The sequence below is a fragment of the Nycticebus coucang genome, chromosome 7 (genome assembly GCF_027406575.1).
Source record: "Nycticebus coucang isolate mNycCou1 chromosome 7, mNycCou1.pri, whole genome shotgun sequence".
In the NCBI taxonomy this organism is placed as follows: domain Eukaryota; kingdom Metazoa; phylum Chordata; class Mammalia; order Primates; family Lorisidae; genus Nycticebus; species Nycticebus coucang.
The window spans coordinates 25,001,598-25,024,050 of NC_069786.1; the positions used below are offsets into that span (position 1 = coordinate 25,001,598).

Genomic DNA, 22,453 nt, shown 5'->3' on the forward strand with positions numbered 1-22,453 from the left:
GAAGAACTTAGGAGGGGGTAGGTTGGCAAAATTATCAAACAGATAACCTTCTACAAAACAGTTTGGTGTTTTCAAAACAACGGGATCATTATAAATGAGATGCTTGGCTAGTAGTTTACATAGGTGAAGAAAAATATATAAGCCATTATAAGACCCCAATTCAATAGGCTTGTTTCAAAAATCTCCTTGAACTTGGCTGGACACTTGGTGCAACCCACAGAATGCATGTAGTAAATGGCACTGAGGTAGCAGGCCAGGCCTTCAACATTTATTTCTGTAGCAGGCAGTACCAGCCTCAAGTCTGGTGCCTGAGCAGACAGAAGGAGAATAAAGAGAAACTGCAGTGTCTTTCTCCTAGCGTATGCATGTGGCACTTGACAAACCATTAAAATGATAGCAGAAAGAGGGACGGAGCGGGGTGGGGCCTTGGTGTGTGTCACACTTTATGCGGGCAAGACATGATTGCAAGAGGGACTTTACCTAACAATTGCAATCAGTGTAATCTGGCTTATTGTACCCTCAATGAATCCCCAACAATAAAAAAAAAAAAAAGAAAAAAAAGAAAAAAAATGACGGCTATAATTTGTAACTTACATTTGCTTGGTTTCTTCTCACTTTAGCATTACTATGCTAATTCCTAACAGCTTTTCTCCCTGGCTCACTCAGGAGTGAAATTTTGTCCAGATTCATTCATTCAACATAGAGAATTATAATCTCCTAAATTTCTTTAGGAAAACGATTTTCTAGTCTCCTTTCCCTTCTAACATCATGTCCTGAAATTCTCGTTTTTTGAATGAGTTGATAGATAAAAGCCCTCATTTTAAACTGGTTCATACTAATATGCAAATGAACCTCTCTGAAGTGTTTGTCATCTTCTAAATTTCTTTTTCTTGGAATGATGCTTTAACGGATGGAATTTCAGGGAAATATATCTAAGTGAGAAAATACTGGTAGATTTGGTATACAGACAACAGATCAAACAGTGGGACAAGATGGCACTAAAAAGGCCAGTCCCGTCTAGTAACCTGATGCTGAGTTCGAACTCCTGAGATATGTACACTTCTCATAGCTTCCTCATTTTCTCCAATTCTAATTATTTAAGCTTACAAAAGCATTTGTGGCACTGGACAAAGAGTAAGGTGGGGATAGGTGAGGGGAAAAATTTGCCTGTTTGAAGGGGAAGAACAGTAAGTAAATATAGATACTGTATGATAATAGCTACCATTTACTAAATACTTAAAATATGTTATGAAATTTATCATATATTATCTCTTTCTTTTTTTTTTTTTTTTTGCGGTTTTTGGCCGGGGCTGGGTTTGAACCCACCATCTCCAGAATATGGGGCCGGTGCCCTACTCCTTTGAGCCACAGGCACTACCCTATCATATATTGTTTCTAATTATTAAATGAAATTATGTCTGGGGAAACACTTGGAAACCAACAACCTTTCCCTTTAGTCTATTAACCCATTATGGAGAAGAGAAAAGTGAGATTCAAGTTAATTAAGTTGCCCAGAATGACAAAACCAACTAAGACAAGAAATGAGATTCATTTCCAGGTCTGTCTGACCCTGAAACTTTTTCTTATTTAAATTCCTCTTCATCAATTCCCCATGAGTACCATTTATGTATGTGGTTTTTACAATGTGAGGCCCTACTACGATTTCATGGCATTCTTTCTAAATAGTCTACAACTTCCCTTTCATCAGATTGATTCTTCCCTGTACTAACGTAAATTCGCTCTTACATAGGGAAAAGAAGACATGCCTGAAAGGATGGACTTGCTAAAATTACAGAAAAATATCAATAACAGAAAAATTATCTAACTCATAGTTTCTTTCTTTTTTTTTTTTTCTGAGACAGAGCCTCAAGCTGTCGCCCTGGGTAGAGTGCTGTGGCATCACAGCTCACAGCAACCTCAAACTTCTGGGCTCAAGTGCTTCTCCTATCTCAGCCTTCCAAGTAGCTGGGATTACAGATGCCCACCACAATGCCTGGCTATTTTTTGTTTGCAGCCATCATTGTTTGGCGGGCCCAGGTGGATTCAAACCCCCCCTGCTCGGGTGTATGTGGCTGGCGCCTTAGCCGCTTGAGCCACAGGAGCCAAGCCAACTCTTAGTTTCTTGGTAAGGACTAAGATCAGTCATATTAAGCCCCTCTCTCTTTTCCTGTCTTGTTGCCAGACACTCCAGACGTTTCACAACATCTGAAAGGAGCTAAGCAGACAGAACGGAAATCCAAATCTTTCTGTTTAAAACTTCTTTAGAGAATGTTTTCTAGCCTTGAGGAGTTGAGAAGTTCCTGAGTAGACCAGAGCAGAAGCAGAGATGTGAGCAGAATTGATGACAAGCTCATAATCAAGCGACAAGCCGGTCTCCAAGGAAAGGCAGGAGAGCCAACTCTTTAACCTCCGCAACCTGCCGCTGCGCCTGTTATCAGCCTGTGCTAAGAAGAGGGAAGGTGCAGGGGCAGCAGTTCCACAGTATCCTGTTACTTTGGCTTTAGCCATAGACTTCCTTCACCCTCTAAATCAGTGGTTCTCAACCATCCTAATGCTGCCACCCTTTAATACATAGTTCCTCATGTTGTGGTGACCCCCAACCATAAAATTATTTTTGTTGCTACTTCATAACTGTAATTTTGCTACTGTTATGAATCGTAATATAAATATCTGATATGCAGGATGGTCGTAGGCGACCCCTGTGAAGGGGTCGTGACCCACGAGTTGAGAATGGCTGCTCTAAATAAAAACACTGAGTACTTGGTTCTCTCTGCCAATACCATCTCCTTCTCCCGCAGTTCCATGTTGTCCCTTGTTCCTAATTGGAAAAAGTAAAATAAGCTTTTTCCTTCCCTTCCTAACCTCTGTATGGAAAAATCTTTCCTAAAGCCCATGTCCACTGGCCCACACTTTGACACCAGGGTGGCCCCTACTGAGAGAAGTCACTTATCTCCCCCATAACAGGACCCTCTCAAGGGAGCCGTCTGCCAGACTTGTTCTCAATACTGTTCCCTCCTCTCCTGCACAGCTCCCAGGATTTCACTCCTGGTGCCCACATTTGGTCGGCAATTCTCCAGGGCTTTGAAAATGGTCATGCATTGGAAAAAGAGTTGGCAGTGTCATGATTATGGGAAACTCTGGTGCCAGTCTGCCACTTTTGGAAAAGTGCCTGGGAAGGACACTTCCTTGCCCCTTTCCCAGGCTTCACCTAGACCTCCCTAGCTTTGAAAAAGCTTCTCTCTAGTTTTCCGTCTAGACCAAAACTCAGTTTGCCTTCCTTCGACCCAGCACCCTTATACTGTGGTTCAGGTCTGACTCGGAACTTGGGGAAACCCAGTGTCTGATCAGCACCTCAAATGCTGTCTAGTGGGAATGCCTCACTCAGACTCTCAGTATTAACTGTTTCAATGTATGATGTCCCTAAAGTCACCATTTCTTTCTCCTAGTTGCCATCAATGGGTAACATCTGGACAGAACTTTAGGACTCACTGACCCCCATCCCAAGTGTTCAAATTAAATAGCCAGAAATTTGGCCTGGGAATAAGTCTCTTAATGCTATTCTGCTACTCAACCTTTTATTGTTATGGGATTATAAGAGGTAAGTTCAACATTGAGGATTTTTTTTTTTTTTTGCAGGACTTTCTGATCTTCACTCTGCCTACTACACGTTACTTCGTACTCCTAGCCCTCTCTCACCGCCTTCATTTTCCAGATAATGCTTCTCTTTCACCTCCCTCCTTCCATATACTGTCCCTACTCCCCCCTCCTCCTTTGATGTCTCCACCACCCTTGCCTGGCTGTCCTCACCCAGGCCAGCCATTCCAAATTCCCCCGCTACCTGTACACCAATTCCCTCTCTGGGAGGCTGCAGAGTCCCAAGGCATTGTGAACCACTCTGGGCCAGGATGAAAATCCAGTCCTTTTCCTTTCATGACGATCTGAATCCTTTTGCCTCTGTACTTATTTACATCCTGATACTAGGGAGGGACAATCCATCCTAACAGTGTACTTCATCTCCCAGTCGGCCCAGATATTTGGTATAAACTCCATAAACTTGAGGAGGGGCCTCAGGCTGTATAATAGGACTTTTAAACCTGGCCTTCAAAGTCTTTGATAACCAAGGTAGAGAGAGGTGAGAGGAGAAGAGAGAGCAGGACAGACAGCAGCCCCAAGAGCAGAACATTTTTTCAAATAGAGGCTTCTGCTATAGAAAGAGCTTTTCAGGGAAGAGTTACTCAATAGGGCCAGGCAAGAAGACATCAAGGCCACGCCCTCCTACAGGATCTGAGTCCTGCCTCCATTATGACTTTGGGTCCTTGGAACAAAACTGCCCCAGAAAGCAGCCTCGGCAGGAACCCTGGAACAATGTCCTCTCTGCAGAAGGGAGCAGCGCTGAAAGAAAGAATGCATTCTCCTTAAAACAAGACATTGCATTCACCTTCTAAACTGGCTCCCCCACAAACCAACATTCTCCATACACACAGACCTATGGAACTGCTTCAACCTGACGGGTATGTCCAGTTTCAGAACAGACTCAACTTAGTCACACTGGGATGGCTGAGGCTTGGATACTTTCTCTGTTATAGGGTAACAGGCCAATTTTTTAAAATACACACTGGAGCCACTGCCTCTGTCCTTCCTGAATTTTCAGATCTCTGTTTTCCTCTCCTATCTCCGTACCAAGCACTGTTTGCCTCTATATTTGAATGAATAGTGGACAGACTGACATGGGGGGAGGAGGAGGAAGGCAAATCCAACAGTCTTTTCCCTTCTAGAGCCTGAGGATTTGACAAAGCTCTGAGGTTGGATGGCTGGAGAAAATCTTCCACCTTTGGACAGGGCACAGCGGATACAGGCCTTAAATGATTTAGGATTAGATAACCTTTCTCCTCTCAGGCTACAGCAAAATTATTGATGGAAGAAGAAACATGCACTGAGCTTCCACTGACCATCGACATTCCCCAGTACCCCATAATTCAAGCTTCCTTAAAAATACTTTCTCTGAACCTCTCCTCCTGTGGGATAGCTGCAAAAGATCTTCATCATCATGGAGTTGACTGCTCACAATCATAACAATGTATTTGGATCACCTGGGTAAATTTTTAAACATACCAAGGCCCAGTCTCAGCTGCTGGAGACTATGGAATTGTTTTGGGTTAAAGCCAAGGTAGGTTGAGAACACCTATGGCAGCCCAACCCATTGTCTCACAGTTGAATCCTAAGAAAGATGAATCCTAAGAAAGATGGCCTCCTTTTGTAGGCTCAGGCACAAGCTTCTAACTCTGCAAAGGTTGTGGTTTGTCTGCTTGTCAGGCCAATTAACACCTCAATTATGAGGTGGCTTAAATGCTGACAGCAAACCCCTGGCCAGACCATTTTCTTCTCAGCAACACACAGTGATTTCTCTTCACTGCCATGCTGTGCTCCCTGTGCAGGCAAAATCATTAAGGATGACATAGTTAAAAGGTAAGTGCCTGTCAGAGATCCCTGTAATGAAAGTGCATTTGTTTTTTTCTAGCAGGCACTTCTTTCTACTTCTTTTTAACTTCCCTCATTCCAAAACTGCTGCAGCCTGTTTTATCTCCATTTCGTAAAGCATTAATAAGCCAAGTTCTAAAAAACAAAAATGTCAAAGGCTTTTAGCCTCAGATGAGTTAAGAAAGTAAGATCAAAGTTCAAGAACTGATATCACTGTGACTTTGCTCTGGTCAACTTCATTTGTCTCTTAAAAAGAGGAAATAACTGATATGCTCAGTTAATGAAGTGAAATGCCCAAAGTCTTGGCCCGAGCTGCCCACTTACTAAAGGACAACATCCTTTGGATTCTATCCGCAGAACCTCCTGACCCAGAACATGTACTGAGTAGTCACAGTCTGGTTCTCTGCTGCCATGTGCTGGAGAAACAGCAGGTACATCGTGAACAAACAGTTCACCTGCAGGAAGATGAGGTGTTGTTGTTCCAGGGCAAAACTTTATTAACAATTTATATTTGTTCTAACAGACAGAACGATATTCTGCTTTTACTTAATAGTAATTCAGTTTGGGCCAAAACATCTAATAGGAAAAGTATTCACATCTGAGCAGGGAATTTAGGAAGAAATTCAGAACCAGAAAGTAGAGTCAGACCCCATTAAACCAAGGATTTTAAATTCTAAAGAATGTAGGTAGCTATTTCAACTCTTAGTGATATTATTTAAAACTCCTTGATATACTTAAAGGTACTTGATATGATTTTGAAATTATAAGACAAATGTTCTTTTTAGTGTCATGAATAGGTGTTCCCACATGAGACTGTTTTGAATCTTCTAAAATTCTGGGAAATATTTCCATACAATGCAAAATCATAAGAAATCCTGGTTTCTTTATCTGAACTTAATATGTGAATCATGGATATTGCTTAAAACAAAACAAAGCAAGCAAACTGCTTCCTCAAGGAACAGTTTCAGCCCTTTAAAACTTAATACCCAATAAAAGCACTCCCTTTACCACCATTACCCACTTCAGTAGCTATTCAAAGTTCATAGGAATTCAAAGAAAGGAACAATTTCTTAAAGCAGAATCAAATGCATTGGAGACTCCCTGAGATTACGGCCACAGACATAAATAAAGGCACTTAATAAAAAATGTTATGTATTAAAATTTTATAAATAACTGTGCAAGACATAGCCACTCTATCTACAAACAGAATTTTAAGTCTTTCATTTCCTTCTTATTGGTATGTAATCCTTCATTTAATGTACGGGCTGCTTACGTATTTGCACTTGTTTACAATATTTTGTTTAGGTTAGAAAAGAATAAGTAAAAGAAAAGAAAAGGAAACATTTTCTAAATAACTTCTATGAATTAGAGTCAAGCTCTTTAGAGTTTTCTTGGCTAACTGACTGCCAGGGTACTTATTGAAATAAGTATTGTGTGTGTAAGAATCAGTATAGAATGTCCCACGCATTGGAGTGAGAATTGGGCTCTAAATTTCCCTTCAACTCCATTTTCTCTTTGGAAAATGAGAGAAAAGGTTATAGTGGAATGAATGGATGTTAATGTACCTCCCTGGCTCCCAGTAAAGGTCTTTGGACCAAAGGAATCAAAATGATCCATCAAACTTGTATGGCTCTGCACCCGTAGCTCAGTGAGTAGGGTGCTGGCCACATACATGGAAGCTGGCAGGTTCGAGCCTGGCCCGGGCCTGCTAAACAACAATGACAACTGCAACAACAACAAAAAAATAGCCAGGCATTGTGGCATGGGGCTGTAATCCCAGCTACTCAGGAGGCTGAGGCAAGAGAATCGCTTAAGCCTAGAGTTTGGGGTTGCTGTGAACTGTGATGCCACAACACTCTAGTGAGAGCAACATAGTGAGACTCTGTCTCAAGAAAAAAAAAAAAAACTTCACAAAACCAAACAGTTCCAACTCTCATCATTTTAACTCAGATTTATGGAGGTGCCTAGAAAGATTCTGTTCCAAGTGCCTGGAGTAATTCTGATACTCAGCATGGATAAGATGAACTGGAAATAGAGTCAAAACTTTCCATAAACACTTGAAAACCATAAACACTTCAATTTTGCCTTCTATATACACAGATTCCTGAGAAAAGAAAATGCTTATTATGTTAGGAATTTGGAAAATTCATATTTTATACTAGGGATATTGCTATTAAAGGAGTTTTCTTTTAAAAAGCATCTTTTGTAATTGATTAATAATATATATTTCAAGCCTAGCTTTTCTTTCTAGTGTACATAAATTTTTGGATTTGCTTAAAGTATACGTGAATCATTACAAGGAAAGAAGCAGGTGAAGTTTAAAGGCAAAAGTTTCCTGCCACCTCTGATAAGAATTATAATCTGTGAAATATCTAACATCTCTGCCAGGCAGGTGTTGGGTGGGTTTTGCTGAGGTCCCAGAGCGCGCCATGTGCTTTCTCTGTACCATAAAAGGAACTAGACCTGTATTAGATAGGGTTTCCTTCCTGTGCTTAATTATACCCTAGAATACTTTTAAAGAAGTATTTAATGAATAAGTAATTCTGAAGTTCAATTAGATCACTTCACATGGAAATAACTTGGTATATTACATTGCTTTAGATGCAGACTGAGGGATCGATGACTAACCATGAACCATTTTTAGAAATAATGGAGAGAGAGAGACAGAGAGGTTCAAGGCTCTCCCAAGAAGGTGGTGTAATAAAGAAACAGAGCCAAACTTGAACCCACTGTAATTTTGCTAATCACTTTATCTACCTCTCTGTACTCTCTGCTGGGGCAATGACTCCCTAGATCTTTGACAAAGCTTCTGTACTATTTTTATAGTGGTCTACTCAGCCCTTTCGGTACAAGGATCCAAAGGATCTCCAGTGAGCTAACATTGGCAATGTGTAACTTTGGGCCAGCTCTTTAACTTCCTTGTGTCTCAGTTTCCCCTGGTGTAAAATCAGGGAAATAATAGTAACTCTTCCAAAGGATTCTTCTGAAAATTTATGAGCTCATGTTTGTAAAATGGTCAGGACAGTGACTGACGCACAGTAGGTGCTCAGTAAGTGTTGGGCAGAAGTGGGGCGGACAGGCAGATGTGTTCTAGGCTGCATTTCCTGTAGTAGAAGTGGGGCAGACAGGCAGATGTGTTCTAGGCTGCATTTCCTGTAGTAGAAGTGGGGCAGACAGGCAGATGTGTTCTAGGCTGCATTTCCTGTAGTAGAAGTGGGGCAGACAGGCAGATGTGTTCTAGGCTGCATTTCCTGTAGTAGAAGTGGGGCAGACAGGCAGATGTGTTCTAGGCTGCATTTCCTGTAGTAGAAGTGGGGCAGACAGGCAGATGTGTTCTAGGCTGCATTTCCTGTAGTAGAAGTGGGGTGGACGGGCAGATGTGTTCTAGGCTACATTTCCTATAGTCCAGGCCTTTCAGAACTGCAAATTGAAGTATCAAAATCTCAGAGTTCAAAGAGCCAGAAGAAACCCCCAAAATCATCTTACTATTCTAATGGTTATTCTTGCTTTAGCACACATTTCAGTTATTCTACATATTTAAAAAATAAAAACAACTACTATCATTTATAGACTAAGAGTTTCCTATAAAACCTGAACTTTCATGGTCTCTTGAAACACACGGCCATCTTTCTTTTGGTGTGTATTTCTGAGGCCCTCCAGTTTGCCACAGTCCCCACCACTCACCACTGTCTCTCTGGCATTAAAACAGATGTGTCTGGGAGGACTGAATAAAAAGAGGATGAAAGAAAAAAAAGAGGATTCAAGTCCCCAGTGGGATGGAGCAGGGCTGCAAGAGATTTCATCACACCACTCAGAGCAGCAGGCAATTTAAAACTTATGAATAGCTTATTTTTGAAATTTTCCATTTAATATTTTCAGACTGCAGTTGACCATGGGTAACTGGAAGTGCACAAAGCAAATCCGCAGATGAAGGGGGCTCCTGTATTAGGTGGATGAGCTGAGCAGGTGTGTGTCAGGCACAGCCGGGCCATTGTGAGGACAGTCAGCTAATTAGCCCCCCAGGATGACCTAACACAGTTTGACCTAATTTAGCCCTCAGCTTCTTTTTTGTTGGTCTTTTATAAAACCAAAGCATTTTGAAGTCATTTATAATAAAGAAAGAAACAAAAAACAAAACAAAAACAAAAAAAACAGATGTGTTGCTGTAGCATGGCTTTCAAAAGCAAGCCTTTTGCCTGTTAATAAAAGACAAATGAAAAACCTTCTCTGTATTTATTTCCTCATCAAAAGTGGAAAATAATATAGAATGTAACCCCCTAGAGGGATCCTGATTTTTTCCCTACCTGGCCCACTTTAACTATTTATATTATTTGCTTACTAAAGGCATTTACATTTGTGATCCTAAATTAAGAAACCTCTTCTTTTAAAAAGAAGGAATTAAGTGATTGTCTAATGTCATAAGTCTTGGGTGAGTCCTTTTTCCTGTTACTATTTCTACTTGCCTATACATGTTTTTTCTAAATGAATTAGCTAATGTGATTCAGTTCATGCTCCACATAAGAAACCAGGAACAAGAGGAAGTGTGTCAGCTACAAGGACGGAACACAGAAGGAAGCGCGAGGACTGTAGAGGCTGATCCCTCGTTAGTGCCACGGTCATTCATAGCTTACTCAGCCGGCCCGTGTTTAAACATTTCAGATGAAGCTGAAGGAACGATGCCCCTCTCTAACCAGTTGTTCCATTAAATTTATGCTTACTTGTCCCCTTTCATTTCTTTTCTTAATATTTTATCTTTTTTTATTAAATCACAACTATGTACATTGATGCATTTTTGGGGGTTCAGTGTACTTATTTGATATACAAGGTGAAATGCTTACATTGAACTAAGTAACCCACACATCACAATTATACTCTTTTCTTAAAAGTTCTGAAATGTACCTTTGCATCATGCACATCAGGTGAGGTCCCCCCAAACGCCCTTCCCCTCTCTCTCCTCTTCCCTTCTGTTTTCTGGACTATAGTTATGTTTTACCATTCATATGAATGTGTAGGTGATTACATATTGATTTCATAGGAGTACTGAGTACACTGGATACTTTCCTTTCCATTCTTGAGATTTTTTTCTAATATAAGTTTTCCTAATTTACTTAACTAAAACAAATGGTGGGCTGAGCAACAAGACACATGAAAACCTGCAAAATACCCAGAGAGAATGAACTGGGGAAGAGACAAAGCCAAGTGGGGCGCTGGGAGCTGTTTTTGCCTACTTGAGTGCCTCCTTTTCAGGTCTTTTATTTTTCCCTAATGAAATGAGTCTATCTAAATTGCATACATCACCTTCCCTACACATCGTGACACTATTTCTGTGACTCATATGCTTATCTCTTCCACAGGGGAGGTGAGAACAAAACAACTTAGAACTTACTAATTTAGCTCAGTTTACTTTCGTCTGTATTTATAATGGTTTTTGTATTTAAAAACAGTAACTTTGTTTTTTTATTTATTTTATTTTTTCTATTAAGTCTTTTGTACATAGATCATAAATACATTTATGCCCATTTCAGTGTGTTGATTATTTGTACAAATTGGAGTGCTTACATCATACTAATCAGCATAGCTTTCACCTCATTTACGCATTTATAGCATTAGGACATTTGTGTTCTACACAAGATAGAACCAACTTGTACTTGCAATGTGCTCCATAGGTGTGGTCCCCCTACTATCCCTCCCACCCCCTCCCCATCCCTAAAGACAGTAACTTTGTGACCTGGGATTTTAGATTGTGCTCCCTTTCCACCCTGCCATCCAGAATATTCCACAGATAAGTGTTCAGTTTAATTCCATGTATCTCCTATAGGGAAATCATAGCATTTACCAAAGTTCAAACAGACCCCTATGAGCCTCATCCCAAAGTGACGGAATACCTATATCACAGGTGGTAGAGTAAACCAATGAGACCCATTTTGTGTAAGTGCTTCATAAACTACAAAGCACCAAACATGTTTGCCTTGATGATCAGACATGGTCCTAAAACACCAGGGACGTGAAGTGTTCTGAGAAAGGCAGGCCATGGAAATCATGTGGAAACTCATGACTCTCACGTCCATTTCAAGAGACAAAAGAGACAAAGAGAAAAGGGGAACGGATTATTAAAAATCTCTGGGGCAGGAAATGGGTTCTGCAGGGAGAACAGAGCAGCAGGCTTCAGGACACATTCCGCTGTGTTCCCAGAATGTGTGCAAGCTTCTGTTTTGGTTTCTAGCACACTGTTGACTGTATCTGATTATCTGCTTCCCTTCTCTAACCCCCAGAATCCTAGACACTAAGCATTCCAGGAAAGGCGTTTATTCAGCATAGTTGCATCTTCAGCACTTAGCCTCGTGTCTGGTACTACTACCAGCGTGCTACATAGTAAGTGTTACTCAGTAGTGTGACAGAATAATGCCCACCCCCAAAAGATACCCACATCGCAATCCCTGAAATCGGAGAACATGTGACCTCATATGGTAAAAGGGACTCTGCATGGTATCATGTTAAGAACCTTAAGATGAGGAAATTATCCTAGATTATCTGGTCATCCCCAATATAATAACAAGGTCTGTGTAAGAGGAAAGCTAGAGAGAAATGTAACAGAACCAGAAGTTGGAGTGATGTGATTTTAAAACGGAAGAATGGGCCACAAGCTAAGGAATGCTACACGGTGGACAAGACAAAGAAACAATGCTCCTCGAAAGCCTCCAGAGAGAATGCCGCCTTGCAGACACTGTGATGGCAGGCTCTTGAACTTCAGAATTTTAAGAAAATAAATTTGTGTTGTGTTAAGCCAGTGAGTTTGCTACAACAGCAACAAGAAACCAGTATGCTTAGATAAGTAAACAACTGGTACTTGAATGAATGAGTGAATGAATGAAACCTAAGTGAATGAAGAGAACTTCAGACAGAACATGGGAAGACCAAGGTTCGGTTCCCAAGTTAGACACTAACCAGATGGGTAACTTGCACACTACCATAGTCTCCCCAGAATCCCTCAGCCTAAGAGATGAAACTGTGGTGTCAGAACGACCAGGGTTCAAGGCCCTTCTTGGCCATTTCCTGGCTGTGCACCCACAGCCAAACGCTCAGCCCTCTGGCTCTTATGCCCACACCTGTAAGATTCGGACAGACAAAATACCTCTTGCATAAAACGGTTATGGAAACTGAATGAGCTACAGGTCTAGTCACATTTGATAGGGCTCTGAACTAGGCAAATTGGAAATCATGGTCACATAAAAATGTTCTAACTATCACTTAAGGCACAAAACTTGCAATCATGCAAATTCCCCAGTTAACAAAAGAACCACACCATGGCACAGCTAGTAAACTTTACACCACTGATTACCACTTGGTGGGACCATCTCAGTTGCTAAGCACAAACACCCACCATCCTTTGACAGAATCCATGTTGAATTATACAAGTTATAAATTATACAACCAACAAATTGTAAGAGGTCTTCAGGAACACACCCCTTGAACAAAATATGACCACCTTTAACGCATGCAAAGCAATTAGCAGGGGCCTGGAACACAGAAAGATATTATTCTGCTATTATTTTATTAGCTAATTGATAAAAGACCCAGAACAAGCACTTCCACTATAATATAAAATCAAACAAACTCTAGCTTTTCCAGGGGCGTAAGCTTTACATGGGCCTCTGGCTCTTTTCAGAGAAACCTTAAGTTCGAAAATCTAAATCAGGTGTGCTAATGACACTCTATATTATGAAGCAATACATTTTCCAGCTTTTACCCCAAACTCAGAATTTAGCTTCAGGGAAGTGTTAGCTATGTGCTCTACCAGCATTGCCATGTACAACTTGCATACACTACTTTCCTACTATTAATCTAAATATTTAGAGTAACAGAATTTGTGAGATGAAGGGGTCTCCCTGAGACTCAGCACTACCCAGCAAACACTTGCCTTTCTCTCTGTTCTCATTTCTTGAATGGCCAGAGCACAGGGACTGGCACATGTGTGAAGTCCAGTAAAAGTTTGTGTATACACATACCACAATTAATTAATCCATTCGTGGATCGATGGGCACTTGGGCTTCTTCCATGACTTAGCAATTATGAATTGAGCTTCAATAAACATTCTGGTACAAATATCTTTGTTATGATGTGCTTTTTGGTCTTCAGGGTATATGCCCAGTAGAGGGATTACAGGATTGAATGGCAGATCTATTTTTAGATCTCTAAGTGTTCTCCATATTATGCAGCCTTAAAGAAAGATGGAGACTTTACCTCTTTCATGTTTACATGGATGGAGCTGGAACATATTCTTCTAAGTATCTCAAGAATGGAAGAAAAAGTACCCAATGTACTCAGCCCTACTATGAAACTGATTTAGGGTTTTCACATGAAAGCTATAACCCAGTTACAACCTAAGAATAGGGGGAAGGGGGAAAGGGAGGGGAGGGTGGGGGGAGGTGGGTAGAGGGAAGGGGATTGGTGGGATTACACCAGCGGTGCATCTTACAAGGGTATACGTGAAACTTGGTAAACGGTCTGTAAAGCTAGTGAATGATGCCCCATGATCGTATCAATGTACACAGCTATGATTTAATAAAAAAAAAAAAAAGTTTGTGTAATGCACAATGACCTTTACAGTTCATGTACCCCATATCCCTCTCCCATTCCTTAGGTAAGGAGCCTGAGGCCAATTAGAGGAATGACTGAAATATACCTTCCATGTAGCCTTAATTCAAGTTAATAACTGTCTTCTTCCTAGAGGGAAGAAAGCTAATTTCTGAAAATGAATAGACTGAGTTAGGGAAAGGAAATAAGTATAAAATACGGTTTTAAAAATGTATCTGTTTTTCTAAGTAGCTTCCATTTTCACAAATGAAGTCTGATGATGACATTAAGTGTCTACACCATAGACTTTGGTTAATAACTGGTGAAGAGATAGAAAATGATCGGAAAAAAAAAAAAAGCAAAACTAGAATCTGGATGAAAGAGACCTAGGAGCAAACTGGAGAAAGCCCAAGAGTAATGTTGAATTATTTAGTTCTAAGGGGGCCAGGTGTTACCTGTAAGGGACAACAAATGGTTACTTTTCAGAGTCAAATGACTTGTTCAGGCTGCATAGAATTGAGTCCCATTTTCTACTTACACCTCTACTTTGTACTAAAGCAGGTACAATAGTATCTAGAAATAATTCAACAAAATCTGATTAGCCAGCAAAAGCCTAGGGGTACACAGTGATTACCTCAAACTTCTATCCATTTTCTTTCCTTTTTCAGCTTTTCATGTATGGTTGTGTAGTGGATAATGGGTCTCTATTTGGGATTTGAAGTGATTTTCAATAGAAGTCCTGGATTTACCTATATGGAGTGTCTGTGCTATTTCTGTTGTATTTTCATTTTCCTGCTATACCAAAGCCTTTTCATCTTGAGCCACACTCAGATTACATGCCCTGCTTCTTAAGCTGCCCACTTAGCTAGTATTAAAGGACCGTGGGATAAGGGCAGTGAAGAAAAGATGATGACTTGTTACGTCACTGTCCATTTACTTGTTTGGACCTTTGCAGACCACCCATTCATTGCCAGACCTACTGAGTTCAGCACACAGGCCAAGATCTCATCCGGCTCCTCCATGCGCTCTTAGTCTCACTGTAAAACTTCTCTCACCAGGTCATTCTTTGTTACCTGGAGCTGCCTATTATACACTGCCCTGAAGATCCACACCACTGTGCCTATGTCCAGGCTTCCCTTCCTGCTGGAATGCCCTTCACCTGTTCTCTACTCCGCAGGCGCACCTCATCCCAGCTCTGGCAAGTATCCCTCAGCTCTTCCGCAGGACGAGTCTTTTCCCCTCTGGGTTCCCAGGGAATGCTAGAGACACCTCTCCTACAGTCCTGACCACAGAGCACTCTGATGTTTTTATACATCTTTCTGTTTCACTGTGGACTTTTTTTTTTTTTGCATCTTTATACAATCAAAAATCTGCTGTTTCACAGTAGGAGTTGAAAAACTGAATGAGTTAAATAAACATGTCATATCTTTTATCTCTGGGTCAGAGAGGAAAAAAGCTAGATATACTAGAAAAACAAGCCAAATGGTACTCAGGCAAGAGTAAGAAATACGGCATACCTGATAGACCATTATACTAAGAGTGTCTTCTTTTTTCTGCTCTGGAGGTCCTTGACTCTGCAATAGATTTCGTACTGTTTCTTCCATCCTGAGAGACAAAAATATGAAGAATTTCTTAGAGAAGGCTTCTGATTAACATGGTTTTGTTCTGGTTAGTAGACATCATTCCTCAGTGTGTATTTCCCAATACTTGGAAATCTCTTTTCTCTCGTTAAGAATCTGTCATGGAAGTCCCTTAAAATCATCCTTCAGGATGTCTCTGCGTTCTCTCTCTCTCTACAATTCAGGTCCCCATCCTTGGCCTTGGACATCTGTATTCACTCCCACACGTCCCAATAGCCCTGTTCACTTCCAATGGCTCCCTTTTAATTTGATATGATGTCACCACATTAATTTTCCTGAAATACCACTTTTTTTTAATTCAATTTTCAAAGTTAACAAAAATTACATGAATGGATTCTCTCCATTGATATACTATCATGTCTTTCTATGTCAGCACAAAAAGATTTACTTCATTCTTCTCAGTCACAAGTCACTTAATGTTGGGATAGATGATCTTGTCCCTGTTATGAAGATCATAGAGTGTATTTAACAAACTGGAATGCTCTAGCCTGCTACAGACCTAGGCTTGATGGTATGGCCTAGGCTACAAACCTGCAGAGTACGCTGGTGTACTGAATACTGGAACACAGTGGTAAGTATCTGTGTATCTAAGCACATCTAAATGTCGAAAACATTTGGTCAAAATACTGCTATGGTACAGTACACCTCTACAGGACACTTATCATGACTGGTGCTTAGGGAGCTGGCAGTTGCTCTGGGTGAATCAGAGAGTGAGTAGTGAGTGAATGTTATGGGACCACAGTCTCGCATTCGGTCCACTGTTGACCAAAAGGTCCTTGTATGTCACATGACTGTGCTTCTATGTATGTCATAGTGTGAATGCACCTTAAGTTATCAGGCATTCTCCTAATAATGGAATTTAAATTACTTCAAAAATTTTGCTGTTTCAATCAACATCTCTACACAACATCACGAATCTTTGTACACATTCGTGATTTCTATATATTATATCATAAAATATATTACATATTTTTATCCTATCTTATTTTCAATAGTCACTCCCGATGGCTCCCCATGGTTAAGGATACACTCATTTCCATTTCCAGACATTTGCTCGGGCTGTTACTGCTTCTTGGAATGCCAACTTTTTCACTTCCCATATTCCATCCATCTTTCCAAATCCATTTCACTTCTGAAGATACTTCCTCACTATCTCCCACTTCTTTGAATTCTTACGCTCCTACACTTTCGCATACCTGTGCCCTGTGGGCCATATTCAGATTATTTGAGGACTATTTTGCTTATTTGCGATGCTGTGCATTGCAAAAAGTATACACAGACACTGTTTTTTGCTCAGCAGCTTTTGTTGGTGTTTCTGTACTTAATGTGTGACTCAAGACAACTCTTAATTCTTCCAAGGTGAGTCAGAAAAAAAAGTTGGACACCCCTGCAAGCTTTTATTCTATCACTTAAAAACCCTTCACTAAAATGCTCAAACATTTTGCTATATGGAGAAGTCTTGTTTTCTGGTACATGTGATGCATTTCTTATGTAGCTCTCTCAATTATGGATAAAATAGCCACTCAGAAGATACCACTAAGGAATCCTTTGTTAATTCATTGTTCAAAGTCTGAAGTACTTAGTGCTAGGCATTTGCCATTTATGTTCATACTGACTTTGAATGACCCTGTCCTTGGGTCCCACCTATGGGGATTCAGAGTCGCATAATTCAAAATGCCAACCTTTCTCATATGGCCTACAACTACTCAGCAGCAGAGAGAGAAGAGTGCAGATGAACTCAGACAGTTCAAACCCAGATGATTCACTGGGGAAATTCTGTCTTCACAGAGGATGGCACCAGGACCCATTTCGGCTTTCAAGAAAATGGTGGATATTGGCTATGAGTGCTCAAGGAATGATTTGTGAACACACATTTATAGAAGCCATCTTTTCACATACCCAGCTGGGAAAGCAGAAGCTGTTCCCTGTATTTTCACAAATCTTGTGTTATTAATTCTATTAAATAGTACTTTTAACTTGTCCGAGAACTCTCTCAACTATTAATCATTATAATGCCCTTTTAAAATGTCATTATATCTATATGGTAGATGAGAAAGCTGGGGCACAGATTAGGCAGCTTAAGTTCAGGATCATGGTTAGTTGGATGCGGAGTTCAAATTATACCAATTTTACTGACTCTAAATGCAGCAGCCTCTCTCCACTTGACATTATTGACATTCAAGAAAATGGCTTTAAATAAATAAGAGTCTTAACTCCTAATTAGGAGTTTTGTTCATAAATAACTTCTGGATGCTGATTCCAAGAAGGCAATCGTTTTTGACCTCAGGAGAGCTTAAGATCTGGCAGAAGAGAAAAATTAAGTTTATGTGGGCAGTAGGGATATAGGAGGTAGGAAGAGATCACAAATTCTAAAATAAGTGATCAGGGCTGATTTCCAATGTGAAATTTCACTTTATGTAAACAATCTGTTGAGCGGGAGAAGATTTTCCACATTTGCCAAATCTCTTATAAACAGAAAAAGTAAGGATGGTGGTTCTAAGATGGCCCATGATCGTTCAGCTTATTTGTGACAGATCAAAGGGCTACTCTATGCTTTTCTAAACAGTCTATTTTCTTCCTGCCTTAGCACAAAAGCTATATGTCTTATTTATTCATTTGTAAACATCTGGCTTAAATACGTGGAATTAAACTGTTGCATCAGTAGCACAAGTTAGAACTCAGTTAAAATAAAATCCTGTTTTCTTTGTTTAGGATGTGAAAAGACAATTCCGTCTCAGGGCATATCTTGCTGAATTACCTCTTCCATACAATTAAAAGTTCACAGGTTGTTGGATCAAAAAGAAAAGCATCTGTTCACCTTTCTCCCATTATTCTTAGCTTTACACTTTAAAAAAATAGGAAAAAGTGGAAGTGGACAAGAAATTGTAAAAATAAACTCAAGCAGTTCAGAACCCGAAGTGATACTGTAAACACTTCTCTGGCACTAATTTATGATTAATTAAAACCAATTACATTTCCAACTATAGCTTGGAACAAGTTTCAGGAACCCATACCAACCTTTGGTAAAAAATCAACTTTCCATATTTTTTCATAACTTTTATGAATCTGTGAATCACAATGAAAATGTTTTGAGCCTGATGAAAATGCACCATTATTTATTCTCTGATTATATCTTCTTTTTAAAATTCTCATTTAGCAAACCTCTCTTACCTATTTTCCCCAAAATCAAAGACTGTGAAGCAATGCCCATTGTTTGATGTCCAATGACATTTTGTTCTATTTTGATAGCTAATGTATAAAGTTTTGTATTACCAGTAAGCACACAGTACTATTCTACCATCTGTCATCTGAAATATGACTGAAAATAGGCCAGTTTCTCTTCCTAGTTCAGGCTTAGGCAACGTTTTTATATTTTTGTTTGTTGTTAAATGGCCGATTAGTACACTTTATTCTGAAACGCTGGCTTTATTCAGTATCTTTTAGTTTCCATCCCCCCAACACACACACCTGAGACTAAATCCCTGCCTTCCCTAAATACTAGTGAAGTAGCTATCATAACTAAAAATATATAGAACAAAATTACACTTAGTGAGATGTGATAAATTGTAATGTATACTAAGTAAACTACTTTTGAAAACTTAACTCCTAGGCAAGCCAGAACAAATAAACCAAATAAATATATGTGCCAACAGTATGTTTTAGGTAATGTAGTATAAATGCACTCACTTTATTTAATCAAAGTAGATTACGTTTTTAAGGTACATATTATTTAATCAATAAATTCTTTTTTTTTTTTCTGTAGAGACAGAGTCTCACTTTATCGCCCTCAGTAGAGTGTCGTGGCATCACACAGCTCACAGCAACCTCCAACTCCTGGGCTTAGGCGATTCTCTTGCCTCAGCCTCCTGAGTAGCTGGGACTACAGGCGCCCGCCACAACGCCCGGCTATTTTTTGGTTGCAGTTTGGCCGGGGCTGGGTTTTACAATATGTTCTCCAGGGGAAGCAAAACACCTACAGTTTTTGCTTAAGAAGGGCACTAAGTTATAACCAGGGAAATGGGCTATTAAATAACAATTCATGAAAATGTAACAATATGAATTCACATAAGAGCGAGATTGTGAGCAATTGTAACTCAATTTTCTCTCTGTACTCAGGGATCCACCTGTGTCATTGACCACCGCTATTTTAATATGTAGATCACTGGGGTACTTATCATTTGATCTGCATCTAATATCTCAAAGAGAGAGTCTGTTTCCAATCCTTCTGGAAGAAAATGTTAAAAGATAGTGGTTTCCTAAACCCTTTCGTGACAAAATAACACCTAATCATTCAGGGTCTGATAATATCAAGGGCTTTTTTTACAATCAGAGAATATGATTTGGACCCCAAGACCTTGACTTATTAACTAATGAAATGGTGTTAGAAAATATGACTTCAAGCTGTTTATTCTATTATAATATATAAGTGGCTGTGAGATTTTATTCATTTCTTCCTTATTCCCAAAATCTAGCCCTCTATTCTAATTAACAACACTCCAGGAACCAATCAGATTATTAGACTGAATTGTTCTTTATCTGACTCCTATAGTCAAATAGTCAGTGGAGAATAACTTCATTTTTAACTGAGATAGAACAAACCAACACAAGAAGCCCCTCCAGTCTCCCCAACCACACTTAGAACGGACGGGACTCATTCAACTGAAAACTACACTGAGTTCTGTTTTGTCTTTAAGAAATATTTTAACATGTGTACTTGCTGATGAATCAAATGACAAATTAATAATGAAGTTAACAATGAAATCACTCAGTATTTCTTCACATACTTCTAGTCGGGCGAGAAGCTGCAAGAAATGCCCATCAAATTCCCTTTTATCTCCCTTGTACCATGAAGTTTGTCAAGAGCGGCTGCTGAGACTTGCAAATTGCTTTTCCTTGTGTTTTACTGTATTTGACTTCCAATCTTCTCACTTTGAGAAAGTGTGTCAATTTAAGCAAGGGTCCCACTAAGACTGAACTTCATTTAATGACAGGAAGACAGGGGCCAAGGTCAAACCTCTAAACCACAGAGAATCTGAGGGCAGCCTGGAGAGACAAAACCCAGGGCCTCCTTTCCCAAGCACACTGGACCACCAAGTGGATGTTCCATGCCTTGGTTCGTGTAGAGGCAGACAGAGTTGTGGTCCTTTTCCAGGCTCCTCAGAAGCAGTGATGTAAGCACCCCTTTGTCCTCCAGGTAACCTACCACCAGTTTCACTCTTCTATTTCTCTTTCCTTATCTGTCCTTCTAGCAACCTCCAGGAAAAGGGGTGCCTTCTCAAGACTCTTCAGATACCACGGCTGGCTCCTTTCCAGCTCCAGTCTCTTAGTTAAGTCTATAGATGATGGGGAATTCAAGTGTTTTCCCTTGACACTAGGGAAGCTTTATGACCTGGGTCATCTACACATAGCCTTTCAGATGTTAAAGGTGGGGGAAATGAAGGCATGTGGAACATCTTTATCTGAGAGGACAGCCCCCACACAGGCCTTATCTTATTGCTTAATCCTGTTTTGCAGAAGTTTGTGACTTCTATTCATGCTGAAGTATGAAAAACAAACTTGAGAAACTCAAGTATTTAGAATGCAAAAGAGAAAATCATGTGGATTTTAATACACATACTACTGTGCTATGTAGTATATATAACAACACAACAAACTGGAGAAACTCTACTATTTAGAATGACAAAACTGCTATGTGTAAATAGAAGGTACTGCTCGATTTAATCCCATAGGCCCACAGGTTGGGTACTACTATCTCCATTTTCATTTTCATGGCTTTACATGTGTATTCACTCATTTGTCATTTAAAATATATAAATTGAAGTTCTATGAGAATAAGAAATTCTTTCAAGGTCATACTCTCAGTTAAGGTGGGATTGGTATTGGAACCAATGTGTGACTCCAAATTGTAATCTTTTTCTACTGTACCACATTAGCATCCAAACAAATGTTTGTTTGTTTATTATTTCAGATTAATATGAGGGTACAAATGTTTAGGTTACATTGTTTTTATTTCTAAGGTAAAGTTCAAGTTGTAGTTGAGCCTAGTTGACCCCTTCACCAGGAGGCGTGCTGAACACCCTCACATTGTGCACATTAGTGAGATCCTGCCAATCAGACACCTTCCTCCCCCTTCCCAAGCAAACAAAACCACCCTGGTGTTTGCTTGTCTGGGTGTCAACACTCTGCTGTATTGTTATCACGTGCTGACATCTGCATCAGTGGGTTCTTGTTATTGGCAAATACTATACAGTCAGCCCTCTGAATCTATTAGTTCTGCATTGGTGGATTTGAACAACTGTTGAAAATATTTGGGAAAAAACCATTCTACAGAGTTCCATAAAGCAAAACTTGAATTTGCCATTCACTGAGTACTACATTGAATCAATGTGGGCAAAGTGATCTTCTTGGCCTTGTATTAGGGTAATCCAGAGATGATTTAAACTAAGTACACATGAGTACGTACATAGGTTATATCCAAACACGGTCTAATGCCTTTTTACATAAGAGACTTGAGCATTCTCAGATTTTGGCGTATCAGGGGAATCCTGGATCCAATACCCACGGATACCAAGAAACAATTATATAATCAATCTTTTCTACCAATTAGATCAAAATTCTTTTAGATCTAGGTTTATGCATAGTTACATAGTAATTCCCCCCTTATGGGATATTTCAGCACCCCCAATAGATGCTTTAAACCTTGGATAACACCAAACACTATATTTACTATGTTTTTCCTATACATACATATCTATGATGAA

At 39.9% G+C, this 22,453-nt stretch overlaps 1 protein-coding gene across 2 annotated transcripts in view; it reads right to left on the reverse strand.

Moving 5' to 3' along the window:
* The window catches only part of NCKAP5 (NCK associated protein 5), a 969,262-nt gene that overhangs the window by 328,996 nt on the left and 617,813 nt on the right, over nt 1–22,453 (reverse strand). For both annotated transcript variants that reach the window (XM_053597956.1, XM_053597955.1), the window contains one exon: nt 15,570–15,657. In XM_053597956.1, coding sequence (XP_053453931.1) covers nt 15,570–15,657 — 88 coding nt within the window. The remainder of the gene's footprint in view (nt 1–15,569; nt 15,658–22,453) is intronic.